Here is a 23,449-nt window from a genome sequence, read left to right as displayed (position 1 = left end):
ACTACGGATTGTTACAGCAAGCGGGCGCCGGCATCAGTACAGATAGGGTATGATTTTGTATGGCACCTGTGACTCGTACTCTTTCCAGCTATCACCATACTTTTGTCTGCACTTCTCCTCATCTCTGGTTTGCCGGTGTAGCAAAAGGGCAGCAAAGTAGAGCGAGTAATAGTATGTCAGAGGTGTTTGGAAACCTGTGCATAGGCACCAGCTGAGAGAGATGAGCCAATCACCAAAGTAATTGATATGCTGGGACATGGCCCACCATGAATCACACAAAAGTTTGGTTCCACGGGTAGTCTGGATGCTTTTCAGGTGAGGCAGCTTGCCCTGTCTGAAGTTCGACTTTTGGGTGTTCGAAGAGTGGAAGATCCAGTAGCCGATAAGCATGACCGCGCAGATAGCCGCGATCCGATTGCGCCCGAGCTCGATCGGTGAAACGGACAAATAGCGAGCCTGTAGAGAATAGGTGAAGGGAACAAGCGCTAAATCGCCAAACGCGAGCATGAAGCCGAAGCCATCGGTAGTGATATCCATCATTGTCAGTAGACCCTCTTCGTTGAGTACGCCATCTAATATGTAAAATCCCTGCAGAATATTCACTAGCAGCAATGCATCGTTGAGTTGGCCAGTATTGATATAGTGCTGGTGTAAGCAGGAAAGATTAATCAGAAGCCACAGTAGCATTCCGGGACGAAGTTCGCAGAACAATTTAACATCGAGCGCCCCCAGCCTTGGGTTGAGCTCGCGGCCGATGAACCAGTCGTATATCGGATTTCCCGTATTGCCACCTAGCGCAAGGATCCGTTCCTTCGTCCCACGCTTGTTCCGGCGCAGTTGCGGTAGAAAGCTGCAGATGTAGGTGAGGGTCGCCAGCACAACCGAAAAAAGCACGGTGATGATGCAGATGTCGGTGTGGTGCTCGTAAATATACTGTAACTCAGGCATGTCGCCACGCGTTACATTCCACCTCACGCACAGGATCAGGACTAGAGCGGATACCATAGCTATCCCATTGATCTTGTATTGCAGCTGCGACCCGTCCCGAAGAACAACACCGCGCATTTTGCGACCAGGCAGCGTCACATCCAGAAACGCCAGTACGAACAGCCATGCCATATAGTAGGTCCACAGCTCGCTGTTATACAAATAGTGCGAGAAAGGCTTCAGATGGTTCCATACTTGCTCCCAGTGGAAGTTCGAGAACGGCCCGACTATGTAGTAGTCTGCCCTGATCAGCTGGTTGAGAACAATTGTCAGAACCGGTAGGCCGACCGAGATGGCCAATACCCCTGGAACGCCATAAAATTCATACGACCTGGTGCGCGGATTGAGAGGCGCTTCGCTCATGATGGGCTGGTAATTGTATGCACTAGTATGCCACAGCTGGTGTGTATCCCCAATGTTGTGTGTGCCGTGGAGCGAGATGCTTCACTCTGCGAGGCGGAACGAGGTCGTGACTTTGTCGTGTGCTGGAACGACCTCTGTGCCTCCCGAAAAAGCTTTACACCGTAACAGATCCAAGCGAGACGAACACAACCGCCATCAGTAGCAAGGCGGTCGCCATTAGCTTTTCGAGCTCCCGCGTTTCTCTAGATGGCGGTTGCAGCACTCCATGATCGAACAATTGAGGAAGAACATTAGCTTGCGCACCGTATCGAAGTAGTTTGCCTCCAGCGTCGCGCCCAACGTCGGCGACAGGCAGGACCCCCGCTGCGAGACAAGGCCGTTGCAGAGCAGCAGAATCCCGTTCTGACCGTCGATCCAGATCCCATAGATAATCCCCGAGTCGTCAGCCTCGCGGATGCCCACCGACACCGCAGCGGTAGTCGAGTCGATCACTTCGACGAATTCCTCAAACGAGTTGTTGCCCAGAACCATGTATCGCTGCCAGTAGTGCGACAGCAACGAGTCAATGATCTGGCTCTCCTTCGGCCTGGGCGCTCCGGGCGCCATGCGCGCCGTCCACAGCACCCACTTGTGCACAATGTCGTGCACCACGTCGCGCGTGTAGCTCTGCACCAGCTTGCTCAGGTTCGTCTGTAGATAGCGGGGCCGGTTCTGACCCGGGTCGCCTGCCTGGCTGTACCGGTGCATCACCTTGACGAATTGCTTCATGTACTGCCCGCACAGGTGGCCCATGTCAAACCGGTCCAGCCCAGTCTGCTGCACCACCCGCGGGAAAACAGAGACTTTCGTTAGCTCGCCGGACAGCGTGGTGTTGGAGTCCGCTGCCGCGTGCTGAAAGCTAAACAGCTCCCGGTAGCGCGCGCGCCCGCGCTTAAACAGGCGAAACGGGTCCGCGCAGGTATCGAACGCCGTCGTCAGCGTCACTTCCGAGCTGTCGTTCAACAGCCACGAAAGCAGCGTGTAATCTGAGCTCTCGCGCGCAATCGGCGTCGATATCGTCGCGACGAAGTCCGCAGGCGGAATCTGCTGTTCGGCAGCTGGGCGGCTAACCGGTACCAGCGGTATTCGGCACGCCTTCACAAGCCGAACACAGTCCTCCGCATCGGGGACCATGGTATTCTCAGACTCCTCGCCGTGATTCCGCATCGTCACTCTGGTGGCTAGTGAGTCTAGGGCGGTGGTGTAGTCCCTCGCCTTGTGCGCGGCCGGCGGCGGGGGCGAGGCGGGCGTTACCGGGACGGTCACGTGATTACCCGGGTAATGCGCTCGCGGGGTTCAAAGCCGTTCGCTGCGGTCAAGCCAGCGCTTTAGCAGTTGCTAGGCGCCAACAGCCGCAATGCCCTACGCCACGCAACTAGCACTACTACAGGATGAGCTTCTAGACATGCTCGAGCCGCGCGACGGGGAAGGGCTACGTACGGCGGACATCATCGACAAGACGCTCCGGTTCCGGGAGCTGCTGGGGTGCTACCGGCTGCAGGTGGAGAAGAGTACGCGGCAGCTCGAGCTGCCGCGCCAGGTGCGTACGGCGGCCGCGCTACGCGGGGCACACGCACCAGCCTCGCAGGCACCCGCGCTCGCGCAGCTGCTGCTCTGGGAGCGCTTCCTGGCGGACTACCGGCGGCGCCTAGACGCGGCCATCGTGCACGAACACGAGGCGACGGCCGCGCGCCAACTGCAGGCGCGGCCCACCGCAGCGCGCGCGCCGCGCGCGCCTATGACGGCCAAGGACCGTCTGCTGGCAACCAACAAGGCCATCACGTCGAACCTGATCCGGTCAAATCACGTGCTGCAGAGCTCCGTGCTGCAGAGCGAGCTCAACATGGACGAGCTGGCGCAGCAGACCGCTTCGCTCGCCGGTCTGGGCCGCCGCTTCGACCAGCTGGGTCTCGTGCTGCACCGTTCGGCCGCCATCGTGCGCAGCATCGAGGCCTCGTCCGGCAAGGAAAAGCAGCGCGTCTACCTGGCGCTCTCCTTTCTTGGCGCGTGCATCGCCTGGGTCGTATGGCGCCGCCTGCTGCGGGGCCCGCTGCGCCTGCTGCTCTGGCTGTGGTTCCACACCTTCCGCCGCGCGTTAGGGCTATTGGGTCTACTTCCGCGCTCGGCGCCGACCGCTGCACCCGCCCTCCACGCTGCGCTACCGCCCCCCCCTACCTCCTCTGCCGCGCTCGCGCACGCGGTAGACAGCGCGTTCACTCGAATCATGGACGAGCTTTGATCACATGGGCTTTCGCCGAAATTCCGCTTTTCCGGTTTCTTTTCGCCGAATGTCCTTTCGCCGGCACTTTCGCCGAACGCTTTCGCCGGCTCGCCGAAAAATCGCGCATTTCGGCGAACTGCCGGACCACCCGTACGCCCCGTGGCCGCCGTGAAGAGGACTCCGCCATGCCATGGTGAGTTACAGCTTGCTAACTTGCCGCCCTCTGCTTGCCATCGCCTTAGCCGCTGGCATGGTACCTGGCGCCAGCGTCATGCTTTCAATGGCTGATTGCTAGAGACATTCACATGCAGATCACCACAATGGCATGCGCCAGCCCCTTGCGTGGCGAGAAAAGTTTTTGCACATGCAAATTCCTTGCTAGTCGTGGAATCGTGCAGAAGCGAAATTGTCACGTAGGACCCCGCAGCCGGCAATCACGTCGGCGGCCGTGCTGCGCGCTGCTTAACTTTCACAAGAACTGCAACTGTGGCGGGCCTGCAGCGCAATATATAAAGGCAGGTAGCAGAGGCCGTAGAGGATTCGTAAGTAAAGCAAGACAAGCAAGCGGACTCCAGACGTCACGCAGACACATACATGGCACAGCTAAAGTGGGGCGCGGGGCGCGCAGACGACGGGCAAGACGGCCGGGAAGTGGATATTGAAGAGAGATGGCACGGGGGCGCCAAGCCGGACAGCGCGGACGGCAGCCGGCGCATCCAGATCCAGGCGGTCAACGACGAGGACGACACGTCGGAGCTCATCACGTTCAACCAGGACGTGTCGTGGTTCATCGTGATGTTGACTTTTGTGGCATCGCTCTCTGGGTTTTTGTTCGGGTACGACACCGGGTACATCTCCAGTGCGTTGCAGTCTGTGGGCACAGACCTCGGCCACCAGCTCACGTACCGGGACAAGGAGTACATCACGTCGGCGACGTCGCTCGGCGCGCTCATCGCAGCGTTGGGTGCGGGCATCTGTGCGGACCTGTTCGGCAGGCGAAAGTGCATCATGTTCTCCAACATCCTCTTTGTGGTTGGTACCGTCCTCCAGGTGGCGGCGTTCAACTTCTGGCAGATGGTGGTTGGCCGGCTAGTCATGGGCTTTGGTATTGGCTTCGGCTCGCTCATCTCGCCTTTGTTCATCAGCGAGATTGCGCCCAAGATGATTCGTGGGCGCCTCACGGTGATCAACTCGCTTTGGTTGACTGGCGGGCAGCTTATCGCATACGCATGCGGAGCAGGCTTTCAGCATGTGAAGCATGGTTGGCGGATACTTGTTGGCATCTCGATGTTGCCCGCGGTGCTGCAGTTCGTTTCCTTCATCTTTTTGCCCGACACCCCGCGGTTCTACGTCATGAAAGGCAGGCTGGAGGATGCAGCAAATGTGCTAGAACGCACTTACGTAGGTGCTGAGCGTGCCTTGATTGACCGCAAGATAGAGGAGTTGGTGCTGCTAAACAAGACGATCCCAGGGCGCACGGTTTTCCACAGAGTCTGGAACACGATTGTTGCTATCCACACGGTGCCCGCCAACCTCCGCGCGCTCATTATTGCCTGTGGTTTGCAGGGCATCCAGCAGTTCTGTGGTTGGAACTCGTTGATGTACTTTTCGGGCGATATATTCAGTCTGGTGGGGTTCAAGGACCCCGTCGCCGTATCGATTGTGGTCGCAGCCACAAACTTCATCTTTACGTTGGTCGCATTCTTTGCCATCGACAAAATCGGCCGCCGCATCATACTTTTGATCGGGCTACCCGGCATGACGACTGCCATGACTGTTTGCGCCATAGCATTCCACTACATCAAAACCGAGGTGGACGGCGAAAAGTTGAAGCCAGTGGGTGAGAGCAACGCTTGGGGTATTGTGGTGGTCATCTTCATCATTGTCTATGCCGCCTTCTACGCGCTGGGCATCGGAACCGTGCCCTGGCAGCAGTCGGAGTTGTTCCCCCAGCCCGTCCGTGGCGTAGGCACCTCTTTCGCCACCGCCACAAACTGGGCTGGCTCGATGGTCATCGCATCTACGTTCCTAACGATGTTCAAGAATATCACGCCGACAGCTACATTTGGCTTCTTTGCCGGCATCTCGGTCATCTCCTTGGTTGCTGTCTATCTCTGCTATCCAGAATTGTCCGGTCTCGAACTCGAGGAGGTCCAATTCGTATTGAAGGATGGCTTCAACATTAAGGCCTCGAAAGCATTAGCTAAGAAACGCAAATTCCAGATGGCCGAGTCGCGTAAACAAGCCAGAGAGCTCGACCTTGAGTCCCTCCACAAAGCCAAGCCATCCGACGAGTTTACCGAGTCGTGAATCGGCCTGGAGCTAATATTCCGCCTTTGTCGCCTGCGTTGTGCACGCTCAGCGACTCGAGAACCTCTAATGACACGCATTATATCTGAAACTAATATAATTGATACCGACGTCACACTAGTAACGAATATGATAATAATCGCGAGCTCTCTGTTGTTTTTCGCGGTTTAATACCCGCCATCAGAATAGCAATGCTCGAATGCGCCTATCAGGCCCTCTGCCTAACTATCTATCTATGTACTACTTCTTAATATGCACTTACGTATGAACAGACGCCCATTACAGTATTCCGTGTCATGTGATACTATGTGTCGTTTCTTTTTGTTGAATCGAAAAATTTTATGGCATCGATGCCTTGCAATTGTTTTATGAGATGAGCTTGAGAACATCATCGAGGTTTCTCCTAGTGGTCTATTACTGACATTGGAAACGATGGCGCCTGTTATTAAACGACCAAACAAGCGGCAGGCAAAGCAGCCGGCCGCCAAGAAAGCGCGGGTTGCTGTTCATTCTAGCGATGAGGAATATCCATCTAGTGATGATGAGGCCATGGAGGACGTAGCGGCGCAGGCGGAGTCCGAGGAATCGGATGCGCTGGACGATTCGGACTCTGAAGAGGAGGAAATCAAGCAGAAAGATGGCGAAGAGGCCGCGGGCTCTGCCTCGGATGGCGAGGGCGAAAAGCAGGCCGGCGGCGAGGGCAGTCAGCACGCCGGGCAGCGAAAGTTACTGAAGGAGCGGAAGATGCAGCGGAAGTCGGGGGCCCAAGTGCAGCATATCAAGGCGCTGTGGGAAAAGCTTCGGGTCAAGCAGCCGCCGATGCCGCGGGAGGTGCGGGAGAAGTTGTCGAATGAGGTCTGGGAACTCTCAAAGGACTGCATCGCGGACCTTGTCCTCAAGCATGATGCGTCGCGGGTCGTGCAGACTCTTGTCAAGTACTCGTCGAAGGAACGCCGGAACCAGATCGTCGAATCGCTCAAGGGCAAGTTTTACGTGTTGGCGACGTCGTCGTATGGGAAATACCTATTGGTCAAACTTCTGCATTACGGGTCTAGGGAGTCGAGGCAACTTATTATCGATGAGTTGCATGGCAAATTGAGAAAGCTGATGAGGCATCGGGAGGGCGCGTACGTGGTCGAAGATCTCTACGTTCTGTACGCTTCCCAGGAGCAGAAGCAGCAGATGATCAGGGAGTTCTGGGGCGCCGAATATGCTGTTTTCAGAGACGCGCATAAGAACCTGACCCTCAAGGAAGTTTGTGAGGCGAGTGTTGAGAAGAGAAACATCATTGCTCGGAATTTGATTGGCACGATCACGGCATCTGTAGAGAAGGGCTCGACAGGTTTCCAGATCTTGCACGCTGCCATGGGCGAGTACATCAAAATATGCAACGAAAAGGAGATTTCAGAGTTCATTGAACTTGTCCACGAGCATTTTGCGGAGCTGGTTCATACCCCTGAGGGTGCTGAGGTTGCCTGTGTCCTTATTGCACGCGCCAGTGCTAAGGAGAGAAAGGCGATCATCAAGAACCTCAAAGACCACGCTGAAAACTTATTGAAGAACCAGCACGGTAACCAGGTATTCGTCACACTTTTGATGACAGTGGACGACACCGTCCTTACTTTCAAGGCATTTGCACCAGCTATCAAGGACAAGCTTAAAGAGCTGGTAGTTGACAAGTGGGCCAGAAGACCATTCCTGTATATCCTACTGGGTTTGCACGGCAAGTACTTCTCTCCACTGGTCAAGAAAGACGTTGAAAGATATGTCGCACTATCTGCTACTACTTCTAAGAAGCCTGCGGAGCAAAGAAAACTCGAATTACTAAAGAAGTTCGGACCTCTACTTATCAGCTGTGTTGGGGACGACTACGCTGAGATTATGAAGGATAACATGGGCTGTCAATTTATTGAAGAGCTGTTGTTGAATGATACTCTTTACGAAAACCTTTCCTCTGAGGAAACGCTTAAGTTCCAGGAACTGGTCGATGCGATTGCTACCTCATTCAAGGGCGATATCTCTGAGGAGGAACACCCGATTAGTAGGCCTTATTCTGCAAGACTATTGAAGGCGATGATCCAGGGCGGTAAGTGGAACAGCGCGCAGAAGAAACTAGAGCCTCTAAGCAAGGTTCAAGGCTTGGGCACAACTTTTGCCGCAAAATTTTACCAGGACATAATTGACTCCAGTAATCTACTCGAATGGATACAGACCCCCAACAGCTCGTTCACTATTGTTGCGCTGTACGAGACGCTTGTCCAACGCCCTGAAGGCAAGCAGTTTGTAAAGGACCTAAAGGCTATCTCGAAGGATATCCCAAAAGATGATGAAGGTAACAAAGGCGCCAAACTACTATCGAAGCTGCTTTCAGAGAAGAAGTAGATGATCCAGCAACATTCATAGTTGGATTATGTAGTAACTGTATTTTTAGACTCGTAAGGAATTCCGCATCTACTAATTCCTCTCTCGTGCTGGAACCTATATGTAATCACGTGATAATATTTGCGATCGTAGTAGTTATCCTCCGGCCAAGTACAGTATTCTAATGCGCCCCTCCATATGTACAAGAGTTATCCTTCTAGGAATGAAGAACAGTAATGAGCCGGGTCACAATGATGAGGGATCAAAGAAAGGGGCCGACGTATTACCTGGTGATGATCATGTGAAGGATCAAGAAGCTCCACAGCATAATAATACACCCGCAATGACACTGCTGCACACGGGATCAGGGCCATATTGTGCATACCCACTGATCAAATCAGTACCTTCAGACCTAGAATACACTTGTTTTACTGCCTATGACAAAAATATATACCTGGGGACTCGTACTGGTGAGTTATTGCATTACTTTGAGCTGGAACCGCTCAACTATATGCTGATATCCCAGACTACCTTTGATCCAGGATCGAATGCCCCCATTGAGAAGATGAAAGTACTGCCAGGCATAGAAAGGGCCCTAATACTTTCGCAAAACCAGCTGAAGCTGTACTTGCTGCCAGAATTTGCACCTGTACCATATACACAGCCAATGGATGGCGTGACCGATTTTGCGGTGGCTTCAAATTTAAGCACCCCAAAACGGTATCCCATCTATGTGAGCTCTGATGACCGAATATATCTGGTTCAAGTAACCAGTCAAATGATGACGAAGGCTATGATGCTGGATTTCCAGTCGGTGAAGAGGTTATTCACCAGAGGCAACTCGTTGGTAGTTGCCACCAATAAGGAATATCAACTGTTCAACTTAAAAACCAGTGTTACAACGCCTCTTTTTTACGTCAATGAGAGCGATAGCCCAGTTGAACCGATTATACGGCCCTTTACAAATACGGAATTTCTGATGAGTTGCTCTTCAAGGGAAGCTGATGCTGCAATGGCATTAATAGTGAACGAAAAAGGTGACCTAACAAGGGGCACGATAGCCTTTGAAAGGTATCCGCATGATTTACAAGTTAACTTCCCATTTGTATTCACCAATATGGGGGATAGAGGAATTTACGTTTATAAGGTAGAGGCTGATTCTCATGTTCCTATCGTCCAAAAGATAAAACATGGTAGTTCAGAACTCCGTTTGGATATATCCCCAACACCTTATGAGATTGTTAAGTCAGATCAGCGAGAATTGGTTATAGAAAAGTTGCGGCTGATGCCGTTGTATGCGGCTAAGCCAGCTTTTCGCATTGAGCATGAGAGAATGTTTGTGGAACGGCAGTTCAAGGAAAGCTCGGATATTGTATTGTTCTACTCCGGTGGTCTATACCTGCTACAAGAAAAACTGGAGTTTCTAGATCTAGATAACTACGACGAGAATACGATTCCTATCATTGAGCGTCTTTTAGATAATACTAAGGACGCCACTCCCTTCGATGCATTACAAAGGGCATATCTACAAACAATGTTGCTGCTATTAAGATTACTTCACTGTGATATTTTTGAACAACAAATGGCAGCGCAGTGGTGCGATCATCTTGACCAGGTAGACATTCGTTTACTTTTATATGCCTGTGGTTACAATATTTATGGCGATCTCTGGATATATAATGGCCTTCTGAAATTGATCAGCGAAATGCGGAAAATAAAACTCACGCATAAGTTTACCGATTCTAATGAAATCATACGCACTATCTCTCAAGATCTAAAGCATAAGCACCATAGCAAGCTAAACGATTCAGAAAATGTCTACCTATCATTTGACATGATTCTCTTGAATAGGGCGTTGGAAAATGAAGAGGAAGTATCCATAAGTGATTATAATTTCGGTAGTCTGCTGACTATTGCAGCCAAATTGGAAGAGGATAGAGATAAACACTGGCGCGTACTGCTGCATATCTATGAAAAGCTTTCAGATTTACCCAAACGCCTAGCTTTGAATAAAGATTACCGAAGTTCCCACGAATTTTCCAAATATCTGCTCGAACATGCTAATGAGCTTGTTCTAGACAAAGAGTACAAGGAAACTGGGTTACTTGCAGATATTATAATGATTCTGAATTCACCGGTAGACGGAAAAGTCCAAGGTTCCATAGTATCCAATATTTTGGGGTTATTGGAAATAGCGCATATCGATAGTAAAACTCTAATCTCCAGCGTAAATAACAGTGCGTCCAAAGTTGTCATCTTGGAGAAATTGGGTATCAGAGATAATAATGAGGCGAATTTTTTATTCTCGTTTTACATGGAACAGTTAGAGGCAGAAATATCTAGCAAAGAACTTTGGAATGATCTCGCGATATTGACAACAACATATTCACAGGAATTGCTTTATACTAAGCCGCCGCTTTCTAAATATTTAGAGACTAAGTTGAGCTCTAATACCAAATTTGAGGAATTTATGGGATTGAGAGAGAAGATAATCAGCCTTCCATATGATAGACTACTTGCATACCAGAGTATATCTAAAATTGACATTGGCGATGTTTTAATTTTATTGTTTTTTAAGTTTGAGGAGCTGATACAGTGTACCACCGAGGGAAAATTGCTAGAAATATTTACAGCTGTCAATGACTTCATGTCAATAGAAAAATTGGTTTCTGAGGCTACGTTTCTGCAGGTGCTTGAGTTTTACATGAATGTTATGTCCGACAACGCGTTGCTCTCCTACTTCTTACGCCGAAATTTCCACCGTCTCACACATACCGATATAATTATTCAGGTGCTTTCTGTGGTCCCCGATGATTGTGAATTCACAACACTTTCTGATAAAATGATCTCAGTTTTCCGGAATTATTATTGTCAAAAGCATCAACAGGACATTTTAAAGGCCCTATTAAAACACGAACTAAATAGCATTTCGACTCTCATAAAGACAATAGATCCAAGTTCGGACAACTAGCGCACCATATTCCATCATAAACACATGCCAAATTTTGTCCGATTTTTAGTCTAAAACAGCCATTTGCGATGGCAACGTTTCATTATGATAACACATAAATTTGTTCTACATACAGGTAATATCAGGCGCAAGTTTATGACTTTGCTATAGGAGACGCCCTTTAGGCGGGTCTTGATGCCTCAGAAACGGACTTCATCCCGGTGCCGAGTTCGTAAAGTAAGGTCTTGTACTCTGTGGGCAGGTTGGAGCCTTCCACTGCAAGTTTAACATGCTCCAAGTGGGTTTGCATAGCTTTTCCCTTGAGTAAAGGCTTCTTCGGCATGCCGAGAGCTTGGATATCCACAGGTTTGTACTCTCCTAGAATTGCAGATCTGAGCTCCTCAGCGTCTGGCAGAACTGTGACGTTGTTGTTGCGAGGTTCTAGAAGAAGTTGCACTGCGCCATTGGTGCTTGGAACTAACCGGTACCGCATGATCCGAACACCGCCAGCTTCGCTTGGGGCTGGATCATTGTGGAACCGGAATGGCCCAATTGGGTAGCAGTCCTGCCGCAGAGTATTCACCAGGAAAGACTTTGCCCTAGTTGCTGGGTTTGTGCCACTCCCTGGAGCGTAACGAGCCAATGAAAGAGGGGTTGGCTCCTCAGGGTAGTATTTCGATGTTTCAACCCTCGCAAGAGTCACCTGCTCTACAGCACGGACAGAGCTGGTCCGCTTGTGCAACTTTGAAAGCTTCTTTTCAGGCATAGCTTTTACGGCACCCACTTTGCCGGGCGAGAAACCGTTAACTGCATCCCCATAGCTTCCTCCCGTGAATTGGCGAGCCTTCTTCGAGGTGGCCTGAGGCTTCGTGCCTTGGGATGGGGTCTTAGCGCCGCTCCGCGCCGCTGGGCGTCCCTTTCTGTTATCAAATGGTCGGTTACCAGTCTTGGCTCCAGCATATTTCGACTTGGCGGCGCTTCTGTTCTTCTGATTCATCGCGGTCTTGTGCTGGTTTTCTGCTATACGTTGCTCCACCGTCTGAACCCGTTTCAAAAGGCCCATCAAGAAATCCGGCGAGACAGGCCCAGTGCTACTAAAGCGTTTAGCAACATATGAGAATTTGGCCCCCAACATGGTGTAGTACGCAGCCTGAACCTGTATTCGTAGGCGTACTTCTATTATTCGAAGATGTATTCTAAAAATTTTCGGCAGATTTTCATAATCGACGCAGTCACATGAATTACTACTACCTAACGGTTCTCACCGTGGGATAATAAATACTGTAGATGGCTGGGTATCGCCAATATCTGTGATATGGATCTATTTTCGCCCTATAATCAGTCGCTGATTTCGAAGGGCACATCTAGCTGCTCTAGTCTCTGGGTTAGCGTCGTAACATCGTCAGCTTTGGTGTTTCTGCTTGTTCGAACCACCACCTTCTTGAACATAGACACTGGAATATCCGAGGGTGTGAGGTAGACGTCATTTCGAGACTTGTATAATCGCAAATGATCCAGGATGCCCTCTGTGTTCAAGTATATGTGCACTGTGCTACTAAGCCGCATACCGCTGATCACGCAGTCCTTGCCAGTAACGCCATGCGACAGGTGGACATGATTCCGCTGCATTCGCTTGATGCACCCGGAGTCGAGAATAAGCACGGCGTTGCGCAGATTAGTCCCGTGGATGAGCTGCGCAGGGAGCTCACCGGGATCGATCAACTGGGTCAGGACGTCCGCAGAGGGAAGCACCTGCTCAATGGTGTGGCCCTGGGTCGCACATATATATTCCTGGCCGTCCGGCCCTGGACGCATGTGAAAGCGCTTCTTCTCGTTGTTTTCGACGATGCGTTGGAGGTCCGAGAACGAACACCGATGTGACTTGAGGCGGTTGTGCGCCAGCACTGCGCTGACAGGCACGTATCCGTCTGAGTCAATGGGCAGCTGTTCCTTCAACGCGCCATGCCGCAGCAAGTACGAGAGTGATTTGCTGATAAGGACATCTCTTCTTGCGGGGTCTGGTGCAGGCATGGTCCCTGCTGTTGCATGTAGTGCATTTTCTATGCGTTCTATGATGCGGAAAATGACAGGCAGCAGGCTACAGAACGTAGCTTGGCGCAGATGTAACAAGTGCGCCGCTGTGTAGTGCTGCCAGCAAGCATGGCTCCGAGCGAGGAACCGTCTTATGCTTATCTACATAGAATCCTATCTGAGTATCTGTCGTCTTGCTGCGCGAAGAGGTATGTACAAAGAGCACAACGACAAGCTCATTTGTAGAGGTCTTTCCCACCGCCGCAACAGCCTCCGCCCTGGCTGGCTAGAGTCGTCTTGGTCTCCTTGATGGTGGCGTTATCTCCGAGTTCGGTCTCCTCGTGTATCCGTAGCTGGTATACATCGTCTTTGCCTGATACCTTTTTGCCTTGGACGAGGTTACGCCTGAGGAAGGTCGCAATATCGTTCATATGTGTTATCTGGTCTTCGACCGGCAACGAGGCGTCGGGAGCCAGCATTCCATGTCTCATCGCCTTCCTAGCAGCCACCAACATGCGCACATCCTCGCCAAAGGCGACCTTCGTTGCACGAAGGGCGTTACGGTAAGCGGCCAAAGCCCTAGAAGAGGTACTCATCGTTCTCGTCGGAGGTGGAGCGGGCGGTACTAAACTGTGCAGTGTATCTTCAAGACGACGGAACTTTTGTGGCTGGTGGTGAAATTCTCATGTCTGATAAAGCGCAAAAGCGCTGCACAGTCGACAGCGCGAACTGCCTTTGAAGCACTACATAAACTCAAGGCCATATATGATGGCTATTAGATACTATATAAACATTAGCAAGCTTGAATAGTGCTTTCCTGTGCAGATAAAGATGTACGATCCGGTAACAGCTCTAAAGTGGCATAGCGTCCCCAAGACAACCAAGAGATGGAATATTTGGTGCGAGTGGCCTACCATATCGAACTTCCCCGGCGCAAAGCGCTCCGGTATTCTGAATCCGTACACGAGAGCTCCTGTAATGTAGAACACTGCCTCATACAAGACGTACTTCAGCTGGATGCGAGCAGCCCACTCAGCAAACCCAAACTGGTAGCTTCCGGCAAGAACGGGAATAACGCCGCTCAATCCGAATGCCATAAAGAGAAATGCTCGTAGAGGCCGGAACGCTACCGTGTTGAAGCTATCGTTCAGGACCAGCACTGCACACGCACTGCAAAGAGCCACAGTAAGGGTGCTGAAAAACACGAAGTGTGAGGGATAGCTGTGGTAACCGTAGTATAGAAGCGAGATCGTGGAGCAGGTGATCTGGGCGAGGATCCCCAGGTAGTCGACCTTCGACCAGAGCCGGCTGTGCGGCTCCGAGTGCTGTTTCAAGCAGTGGAAGCACGAGCTGCACGCCAGGCACGTGAACGCCCCCAACAAGTAGAACCGAAGCATCCGGTGCTCGCCGGCGTCCAACCCCGGCAGTAGCTGGGCCAAGACCAAGTCCGCGAAAATCAAAAAGAGTACTAGGTATGCAACACCTGGGATAAGGTGGGTATATATGTTGATAGACTCGTTGTTGAAGTAGGTCATTGCGCGGAGACACTCCTTCACCGAGTTCGTCTCGCGCACGTACCCACTGAGAATGAGCTCGTTGTCCTTCTGCCAAGCGGGAAGCTCATCGAAAGTATAAAGCTTACGAATGCGCTTTTTGAGGCCTTCGCTAGTGGTGTGGGCCATCTCCTGAGCCATCTCCGAAATAGTTTGCTCCTTCATGCCCCGCTCCTCAGACATTGCCTTTGCAAACGCTACCCACTCGCCACCTGCACTATCTCTTAAATAGATACCCAACTTAGATACCACCGGAAACTAACCCAGGACCCGACTAATTCCATCCGGAAGGCCATTTTTTTAACGTTCTGTCGCCAGCTTCCATTGCGGACAGATTATATGCACGTTATTTTTTCGTAAGCGCGACGCTATTGATGGTTGGGTATTGTGTATGGGTGTTGGCGCCAGGTTATTATCTCGGGCGCCATGGCGCCAGGAGCATATAATTCTTGGTATTCGTTAGTACAGAGATATATAGTAAGTTTCTAGGTACTTTTTAGGTAGGAGCATGTGAAAGCCTTTATGTATATATTTAGATAGGTTTGATCCTTGAACGGCTCGAATCTGGGGCCATCTTCCAGACGACCGAGGTTAATACGTGCAGCAGGGAGCAGCCTCTCTGCAGGAGTGTTGTTTAATCAAGTTGTTGTTTTAAGATCGCCTTTAAATCTATTTCTGTAATGCAAGGAGCGATAATAACGGTATGTCTTCTGGGAAGAGTAGTGGGTGGGGGACGCGGCCTGGTCGGCCGGCGCCTTGTAACCCGAGATAAGCTGGGGTTCCCCGTCCGGCACGTCAGATACGGGTTCAAAGGGCACGCCGGCGTCCTTTGCAGAGCCCTTGCGGAAGCGGTGCCAGAGGCGGCGAAGCTTGCGGCTGCTACGATCCTCCGTTGGGAACTGCGGCTCCACCAAGTGACCGCGGCCAGGAGGTGGGGCGCACTCGTACTCTGCCTGAGGCGTGTCCGCCGTGCAGGGCGAGATCCCCTGGAACAAGGCCTGGTCATCGCACTTGATGTCCATGAGCTCGAAGAGGGAGTCAATCTGGCATGTGTCATGGCTCCAGCGGTCCTTCGGGCACTTGGAGTACATCGCGGTCGTGAGCCCGTTGTCCATACGCGTCCTCGGGTTCCACTTTTGGTACTGCTTCTTAAACCGCTGCATGTCGACCATCGTCTGGATTTCAGACTGGAAATAGCAGTTCACATTGGACATTGAGGCGGTGGTTGGACTTCTGTTTTGTTATTCTCTATTAAGCCTCTCTGAAGCTTTCGGTGTATCTTCTTGTTCACCGCTGCTTTGTGTCCGCCAGCCACGGATCAAAGAATAAACTGTTATATACTCTTGCAAGCAATGCCTGTCTACTACCGTCCTCTGCTACTGTTGTCCTCTGGTGTCCTCCGGCATCGACGTTTTTAGTGTCATTGGCACAAAGCGCAATTCTCACCTGTGTCCGCCGCGAAAGTGGATCCCACCGCGCAAGTCGCATCAAGCGACTGGTACCGCTTTCCCAGACTGCAGTAGTCTGCCATTAACCCGTTATAGGCTGTAACAGCCAGTGTCAGGCCTGGTGTCAGCGCTTATCGAGCCCCCCCGTAAGGCATTAACTCGTAGGCCGGGTAATATGATTATCCTCTTCAAGTTTATGTAACCACCCCTTTCCATTACATATTCATGCGGGTAAGCGCTCGATTGCTTAAAGCAACAACTCTGGGACCAGGACTAGCACCGGGCACGGTTGTTGGTTGTGGTATCGCGGCACGTGCGGATAAGTTGGGTTACGATTTTAGGAGTTTAGGCTTGTGTTTCCTCACTTTCAGCGGGACGACGAAGACAGAGAGCGAGCCTCTAGCTGTGCAACAGAGATAGCCAGCCGAAGAAAAGCGGATTGCCGAGGGTTTTCACGAGCAGACCGCGGTGGATTGATAACGGAAGACAGTTACGTGACTAGAAAAGATTCGGCGGGTGCAGATGTCTTTTGAGGGAGAAAAACCGTTGATTCCCGGAGATGGCGAGAAGCTGGGGCGAGTTCATGCGCTTCAGTGGCGGTATGAGGGTTTTGCTGGGGCCGAGTCCGTACCCAATCTGAGTCTGGAGTCTGGAGCACATGGAGTACCGCAAGCACACGGTGCAGGCCACTCGTACGGAGAGCGGTTATTCAGGCCCGAGATAGGGCGGGCTCTGACTGACGCTGCGCACTTCATCAAGATGAGCGCTGGGGGCGGTGGCGGGCGGAATAATAGCGATAGTGAGGATAGTGATAGCGTCGATGGACTCAGCGCGGGGCCGGGAGCCGTGGGACGCTCTGACTGTTACAGCGTCCTTAGCGGAGAAGACGCAGAGGAGGATGACGCGTATAGCCTGGAGTCGGAGCACATGGTCGAGGGGGGCAAAGCGCCGGTTGAAGGGCCAATGCCAATGCAGTACACGTCACTCTCTGTCGCGGAGGCGTACCGGAGACGTCAGGAAGAGTGGGCCGAACGGGGAGCAGCGAAGCTTATGAAGGATGTGCGTGATCCACAGACAGGACAAATAACGCGGCAACTTATTAAGAAGGGTATTAAGGACTTCAAGTTTGGAGAGGCGCTTGGGGATGGCTCCTATTCAACGGTTGTGCTGGCAACCTGTATAGAGAGTGGAAAGAAATATGCCGCCAAGATATTAAACAAGGAGTACTTGATTAAGCAAAAGAAAGTGAAATATGTTAATATTGAGAAGAACACGTTGCAGCGGTTAAATAGCAGTCGCGTGCCGGGAGTTATCAAGCTTTATTTTACTTTCCAGGATGAAGCCAATTTGTACTTCCTTCTAGAATATGCCCCCAATGGCGACTTTTTATCGGTCATGAAGAGGTTTGGCACTCTTAGTGAAGAATGTACAAAGTATTATGGGGCCCAAATATTGGATGCCATTCACCACTTACACAAGCAAGGAATCATCCATAGGGATGTCAAGCCGGAAAATATTTTACTAGATAAGACAATGAAGATCAAATTGACAGACTTCGGTACCGCAAAGCTCATCGGCAGGGAGGACGAAAACAAGCCTTATGATCTCAATACTCGTTCGAAGTCATTCGTTGGTACAGCAGAGTATGTGTCTCCAGAGCTATTGAATGATAACTATGTCGATAGCAGATGTGATATCTGGGCATTCGGCTGTATTCTCTTTCAAATGGTAGCCGGTAAACCTCCTTTTAAAGCGACGAACGAATATTTGACTTTTCAAAAGGTGATGCGCGTTCAGTATGCATTTACAGCAGGCTTTCCAATGATCCTTCGAGATTTAATCAAACAACTTCTCGTCAAAAAGCCTGAGCAAAGACTAACCATTCTCCAGATTGAGAAGCATCATTTCTTTAACGATATTAACTTCCGCAATGGCAGCGTGTGGTCAAACCCAGCGCCGCAGATTGCACCCTATAAAGTTACAGCCAAAGCCATGCAATCAGTCCCTGTAAAAAGCACCAAGTCTCAGTTATATGGAGATTCCAGCAGGAAACAAAGTATTAGCAAACCATCTTCGTCCTCTAGCTCTGTTCCATCTTCGCAACGCCAAACTCAAACAGCACCAGGGACCTCGTCAAGTGTTGCGGAACCTGTTAAGCTAAGCGCTCCCACTAGCAAATTGGATTCTCAGACGGCCAGGATATTAGAGCATGCAAGAAATGAAATAAGAGAAAGGAAAAACATGCGGGGTACAAGTGCTTCTGCCGCAGCTGCTGCCCTATATGGGAGAAGACCTTCAAATAGCAGCGTCTGGAATGGGAACCACTCGCCTCCTTCGGCATCTGTGAAAACCCCACATAGTGCACCGGCGCACACTGCGCAATCATCTTCATCTCATGGGTCGCCGACGTCCACAGCAAATTCTGGTCAGAAATCATCCACACAGATGTCCAAAGCCGATATCCTATGGTCTTTTTACCTATTGAAATTAGATGAGCGCATTATCAAGACAGGTGATGTCCAAATTACAACGATAAAGAACATCGATCTGGAAGGGCAATTAACTAAGCTCAATGGGTTACTGGTTCAGCCTTTAAAGAATAATTCAAAGCCTAGCTTTTTAACAAATGTCGTTCGGAATGGGAAGAGCACTAACGGACAAACAAATTCTGATAGAAAACTTCAGTCTATGAACGAACAAGATTATTATGTAGAATCGGAAATTGCATGGGATAATGTGAAGGATGAGAGGCGGGATAGAGTTACCGTTGAAAGCGGTGATGATAGCGGGACGATGTTTAACAGGCTACGCAGATTTTTTGGATCGCGGTCTGACGATAGCTTTGATGGTTTTCGTGAAAATACACGCCCTCTACATAGGACCATGGTGTTGACTAGTTACGGTAGGTGTCTCATCTTTACCAAAATGATTAAACCATCACCAGTTACAGATCTTCCTTACGAAATACAGTACGAGCTCAATCTATGCAAGGAAGGTGTTTCGATTAAGGAAATAGTGACTGACGGTAATGAAACTGGTCTTTTTGTAATTCAGACCCCCTTCAGATCGTTTATCTTTAAATGTGGTATGTCTGATGTTGATCAGTGGACTGCTGCTCTACAAAAAAGCATCAGACTAAACAATGAGAGGTTGGCCCTGGAAGGCAAGGACGAGGGTCCAAGTGAAGTGGCAAATTTAGCTGCCCGTATGAGCGTTGGTCGTCAAGCATCCACACCGAAAACCCCTAACAATCCGATAATGAGATCCCCGTCAAAACAGCAGCATGCCTCCACAACTCCAGTCAAGAATCGAGCAGGAACCCAACATGTTACACCAAATAATAAAACGATTTCTGCTCCAGGTACGCCAGCTCTGAAACCTAACGGCGAAGGGAAACATGAGAGACTATTTGAGTCTTTCATCAATAGGAAAAACACCGAGAAGCAACCAGTACAGCCTGTTCCACAGTCGTCGACACTAGTGCATGGTCTACCTCTCTCTTCCCCCCGCGTTCGTGTAGTTACACCGAGAAGTTCAGTAAGCGCGTCATCTCCTCATTCTACAAGGCACAAATCAGTGTCATCTAGGATGTTCACGAGAACTGACCGTTCCCTGCGTCGGTAAATGATAAATGACCCTTGTTAAAAATGAACTATCTATTTACATCTCAATTTATATAATTTCATTAACAGTAGTGCTCTTTGGATAACATGAAAAAGTGCTGTGCTCCGTCAGCACATGTAAAGCTTTTATTACAATTAGCAGTTTTCGTAGTTCAATGGGACCCTTCGACAACTTAGATAAGATATAGTTGAGGTTCAACTGTTTTTCATCTATAGAAATACAAAATATGTTACTGGAATAAAGCTTTTAAGGCTTAAAAATTGCAAAAAATTTAGGATATGACTGGTAATCTACTTAGACATACAACTATATGCAGTATCCTATGGTATATGTGAGGTAATGTAAACACATACTGTCATAATCTAGACTAATGGCAAAATGTTAGCAACAGATAGCCTTAAGGATACCCTACTTTTATTCGGAGTCACAATCACTGGCACTGGCACTGTCATCAGCATCATCATCTTCCAATTCTTCGACAATTACGCGGTAACCTTGTGACTCAAGGAAACACTGAACCAATTCTAACTTACTTGGGTGACAACTAACGAATACAGCACCGCTCCCTGGATTAAACATATTCACAAAATATTTCCCCATGACGCTGCGCATGTCCTCGGCTGTAACGGTCGATAATTTTGTCAAGAGCTTCGTATTATAGTCAGGTCCTCTGCGTTTACAGAAATTGTCAATGTATTTCCTTGCAGCGGCATCAAAGTACCCTGATTCCGTTGATGCAATACTGTTGATAATACTGCTCACAGCACCATGGATTAGTTGCTCATCAAATTCCATACTACCATCTGCATAACTTTCGACAATTCTTTTAGCAGTTTCGTAGCATTTTATAATGTCTGTACCACGGTAAACTGTAAAACTGACGGCGTTTTCTTCAAGTTTGTTGTCCAAAGCAGTTCCGTATGCCAATCCAGAGCCACGTATACCTTTCCAGAATGGACCCTCAACACACTGGAGATATTCAGAAGCTAGTGTAATAGCCGGTAGATCCCTATGTTGATAGTCTAGGTTGATTGGTACCGAGGCTAGACAAGTCATGTAAGAGGATGAGGACCCTGGGGTGGTTATGATATACGCTAATTCTTTAGGGTTGCTTCCAAATTCCGAAACAGTTTCCAATAACCGTGGGGTTGGAGGAATGACTACTTGCGATTTATCCATCGGCAATTGATTGACCAACTGCTCCCATGGCTTGTAAACGTCCCCTAACTTTTCGATATCACCTAAAATCAAAATATGGAACTTGTGGAAATGAGACCTCAACTGATCACGGAATAATTCTATTCTAGGTAAAACTTCAGATTCAAACTTACCATCCTCAATTGCGGTTAAAATGTCTTGCAAGATGTTTTCAACATAAAGCACATCTGTAGCTTTACATAGGGAGTTATCGGAGTAAAGGTACCTGTTCATGAGAGATGATTTCATAATGGGTCCGGATCTTTTTTTCTCCACGATGGAGTTCAAGAAGCGCTCGAGTAGCACACTAACTCTGCTCTCCTGAAAGACCATATCGTATAGGCAGTGTTTGATCCATTTAACAGCGTTCCCATAATCAGATGCCTTCGACTGTATTTTAAAATGAATTAGATCATCAAATTGCGAGTGTAGTCCCAAAGTAATCTTATTTTCAATGGTCTCATCCTTCAGCTGTTTGATGACTTCCTCGTGACCAATCAGGGTACCATCTTCTCCGTTCATTGGCATCTTGAATAATTCACGGAAAATGTAGTAGTAGGGCAACAAGGTATGGTCTTTAACCACTCTAGAGTTCACCAAAAAGTTGACCTCAACAAACTGAGAAGGAAAATGTTCAAAATGCATAAAGAGGGGGAAGTCCTTAGGGCGGCTGGATATAATCTTCATTGTAAGTTCATCTTGCAGATCATTGTCCTCATGCTCAATAGTGGAAATACTCTTCGTCTGAATAAATTCAACGGAAGCAGCCGGATTCTCAATCACAAATTTGTCCAATACTTCCTTCTCGATAGGTAAGTTATTATAGAATTGAGCATCATCAAATTTGGAGCGTAGTTCATCACGCTGCTCCTCTGAATAGGAAGCTTTTCTCTCTTGCAACAAGGCTTCCTGTTCATCTTTATGTTGCTGATACAATGCCGCACTAGGCTTCACTAATACTGTCACGGAAGGATTCTCGATGAAGATGCTTGCGTAGAGAGACTGCCACTGCTCCTGGCTCCAAGTAGCTAACGCGTCAAAGTCGCTCAGGTCACGGAGCGACTTTTTTAAAAGTTGGCCTTCCTCATCACCATAGAGAAAGTCAGAAATACAGGCGTGCGCTAAAAACGACGCACCATCTCTTTCGCACTTGAGAACATAATCCCATCTGCTATTCTCCACCACTTGTCTTATTCTCTCCAAATCAATGGTTTCTGCAGACATTATCTCGAAGCACTTCTGCTTAGCCTCTTGTAGTCTTGCTGTCGGAACACCCATGACAAAGAGATTGATGATGGTCCTCATATAGTCATCCGTCCAGTAGCCAACACAGGTAGCAAGCGGACTGTCAATTTCTATGAGCTGTTTGTTCAACGGAGCCAGAGAGGACTCTGTGAGGTAGTCTAGCAACAGCGAAACAGCAAGGTCGTTCACCTGATCATCGTACGCGCTACCAATCCACGACACATAAATCTCACCCCGCGACTCGTCCAGCTCGGGAAATGGAACTGTCGATTCAATGGACTTTGGTAGCCGGGGCGGGATCTGCGACGATGCCGAGTCCACAAACGGCCTGCGGCGTGGGCCCGTCTTCTCCGGCAACTCCGCATCGAACTCTTCGACGATCTGCAGCAGCTCGTGCTCCGGAACATTCCCGCAGATAACCAGACAGATGTTGTCGGGGGTGTACATCTCCGCGTGGAACGCGCGCACCTCCGCGTTGGTCAGCGTACGGAGGTGTTTCGTCAGTCCGCCAACCTCGGAGCGGTAGCCGTTGCCCTCGGGGAACATCTGACGCCCCTTCTCCAGGATTGCCACGTCGGAGCTCTCGTGCTCCCGCGCCTCCATCTCGCTGTACACAACGCCCTTGTCAGTGAGATCATTCGGGTCCAGATGGTACACCTCCGTAGTAAACGCGTGCTCCGTCAGCGTCGGGTGCAACAGATGGTCTAGGTAAACCGGCAGCAGCTTCTTAAACCCTAGCCACCCAGCAGACACCAGCTCGTACGCCGTATGGTCCGACGCCGTGTATGCGTTCGTCGTCGACATCGTAATTCCGCCCGCAGTGTCCAGCAGGCCCTTGCGCGGGTAGCGCTGCGACCCCATGAAGATCAAATGCTCCAGCGTGTGCGGCACGCCGGAATCGTTGCAGCACTCCGTGCCAACTACAAAGTAGCCCTGCACCAATGGCGACGACTTCGAATTAATGTGCACCAACTGCATCCGCGTCCGGCTCGACACGTACTTGGTCAAGTGGTACTGCGGCGCATACTCGATCTGGAACGATATCAACTTCTCGAACACCATCGCTGCAACCTATGAGTACGTGCTAAATGTTTCGCCCTCGCTCTATATAGTCGTCCGA

At 50.0% G+C, this 23,449-nt stretch overlaps 13 protein-coding genes across 13 annotated transcripts; 5 read left to right on the top strand and 8 right to left on the bottom strand.

The window, feature by feature from the left end:
• Positions 1-33: 33 nt before the first annotated feature.
• On the bottom strand, positions 34-1,350 carry ERG24 (delta(14)-sterol reductase; the record flags this gene model as incomplete). The annotated part of the gene is made up of 1 exon (NM_211248.2): positions 34-1,350. One exon carries the CDS (start codon positions 1,348-1,350, stop codon positions 34-36), a length of 1,317 nt encoding a protein of 438 aa, NP_985893.2.
• A 216-nt stretch (positions 1,351-1,566) lies between these two features.
• NDJ1 (Ndj1p) lies at positions 1,567-2,556 on the bottom strand (the record flags this gene model as incomplete). The annotated part of the gene is made up of 1 exon (NM_211247.1): positions 1,567-2,556. One exon carries the CDS (start codon positions 2,554-2,556, stop codon positions 1,567-1,569), a length of 990 nt encoding a protein of 329 aa, NP_985892.1.
• Positions 2,557-2,746: 190 nt separating this feature from the next.
• On the top strand, positions 2,747-3,628 carry SEC20 (Sec20p; the record flags this gene model as incomplete). The annotated part of the gene is made up of 1 exon (NM_211246.1): positions 2,747-3,628. The coding sequence occupies one exon, from the start codon at positions 2,747-2,749 to the stop codon at positions 3,626-3,628; it is 882 nt and encodes a 293-aa protein (NP_985891.1).
• Positions 3,629-4,204: 576 nt separating this feature from the next.
• On the top strand, positions 4,205-5,920 carry ITR1 (myo-inositol transporter ITR1; the record flags this gene model as incomplete). The annotated part of the gene is made up of 1 exon (NM_211245.1): positions 4,205-5,920. The coding sequence occupies one exon, from the start codon at positions 4,205-4,207 to the stop codon at positions 5,918-5,920; it is 1,716 nt and encodes a 571-aa protein (NP_985890.1).
• A 432-nt stretch (positions 5,921-6,352) lies between these two features.
• Positions 6,353-8,302, top strand: PUF6 (pumilio-family RNA binding domain-containing protein; the record flags this gene model as incomplete). The annotated part of the gene is made up of 1 exon (NM_211244.1): positions 6,353-8,302. One exon carries the CDS (start codon positions 6,353-6,355, stop codon positions 8,300-8,302), a length of 1,950 nt encoding a protein of 649 aa, NP_985889.1.
• Positions 8,303-8,465: 163 nt separating this feature from the next.
• Positions 8,466-11,252, top strand: VPS3 (CORVET complex subunit VPS3; the record flags this gene model as incomplete). The annotated part of the gene is made up of 1 exon (NM_211243.1): positions 8,466-11,252. One exon carries the CDS (start codon positions 8,466-8,468, stop codon positions 11,250-11,252), a length of 2,787 nt encoding a protein of 928 aa, NP_985888.1.
• Positions 11,253-11,412: 160 nt separating this feature from the next.
• Positions 11,413-12,366, bottom strand: RSM28 (mitochondrial 37S ribosomal protein mS46 RSM28; the record flags this gene model as incomplete). The annotated part of the gene is made up of 1 exon (NM_211242.2): positions 11,413-12,366. One exon carries the CDS (start codon positions 12,364-12,366, stop codon positions 11,413-11,415), a length of 954 nt encoding a protein of 317 aa, NP_985887.1.
• Positions 12,367-12,569: 203 nt separating this feature from the next.
• On the bottom strand, positions 12,570-13,262 carry TPT1 (tRNA 2'-phosphotransferase; the record flags this gene model as incomplete). The annotated part of the gene is made up of 1 exon (NM_211241.1): positions 12,570-13,262. The coding sequence occupies one exon, from the start codon at positions 13,260-13,262 to the stop codon at positions 12,570-12,572; it is 693 nt and encodes a 230-aa protein (NP_985886.1).
• A 236-nt stretch (positions 13,263-13,498) lies between these two features.
• On the bottom strand, positions 13,499-13,858 carry MZM1 (Mzm1p; the record flags this gene model as incomplete). The annotated part of the gene is made up of 1 exon (NM_211240.1): positions 13,499-13,858. One exon carries the CDS (start codon positions 13,856-13,858, stop codon positions 13,499-13,501), a length of 360 nt encoding a protein of 119 aa, NP_985885.1.
• A 186-nt stretch (positions 13,859-14,044) lies between these two features.
• On the bottom strand, positions 14,045-14,998 carry IZH1 (PAQR-type receptor; the record flags this gene model as incomplete). The annotated part of the gene is made up of 1 exon (NM_211239.1): positions 14,045-14,998. The coding sequence occupies one exon, from the start codon at positions 14,996-14,998 to the stop codon at positions 14,045-14,047; it is 954 nt and encodes a 317-aa protein (NP_985884.1).
• A 455-nt stretch (positions 14,999-15,453) lies between these two features.
• AGOS_AFR336W (AFR336Wp) lies at positions 15,454-16,029 on the bottom strand (the record flags this gene model as incomplete). The annotated part of the gene is made up of 1 exon (NM_211238.1): positions 15,454-16,029. One exon carries the CDS (start codon positions 16,027-16,029, stop codon positions 15,454-15,456), a length of 576 nt encoding a protein of 191 aa, NP_985883.1.
• A 756-nt stretch (positions 16,030-16,785) lies between these two features.
• Positions 16,786-19,887, top strand: AGOS_AFR335C (PDPK1 family serine/threonine-protein kinase; the record flags this gene model as incomplete). The annotated part of the gene is made up of 1 exon (NM_211237.1): positions 16,786-19,887. The coding sequence occupies one exon, from the start codon at positions 16,786-16,788 to the stop codon at positions 19,885-19,887; it is 3,102 nt and encodes a 1,033-aa protein (NP_985882.1).
• A 414-nt stretch (positions 19,888-20,301) lies between these two features.
• Positions 20,302-23,391, bottom strand: SDD3 (Sdd3p; the record flags this gene model as incomplete). Its single annotated transcript, NM_211236.1, has 1 exon — positions 20,302-23,391. One exon carries the CDS (start codon positions 23,389-23,391, stop codon positions 20,302-20,304), a length of 3,090 nt encoding a protein of 1,029 aa, NP_985881.1.
• Positions 23,392-23,449: the final 58 nt, after the last annotated feature.

This window comes from Eremothecium gossypii, chromosome VI (assembly GCF_000091025.4).
Source record: "Eremothecium gossypii ATCC 10895 chromosome VI, complete sequence".
In the NCBI taxonomy this organism is placed as follows: Eukaryota; Fungi; Ascomycota; class Saccharomycetes; order Saccharomycetales; family Saccharomycetaceae; genus Eremothecium; species Eremothecium gossypii.
Note: the sequence above shows the minus strand (reverse complement) of the source record. Positions and strands in the feature narration are given on the sequence as shown.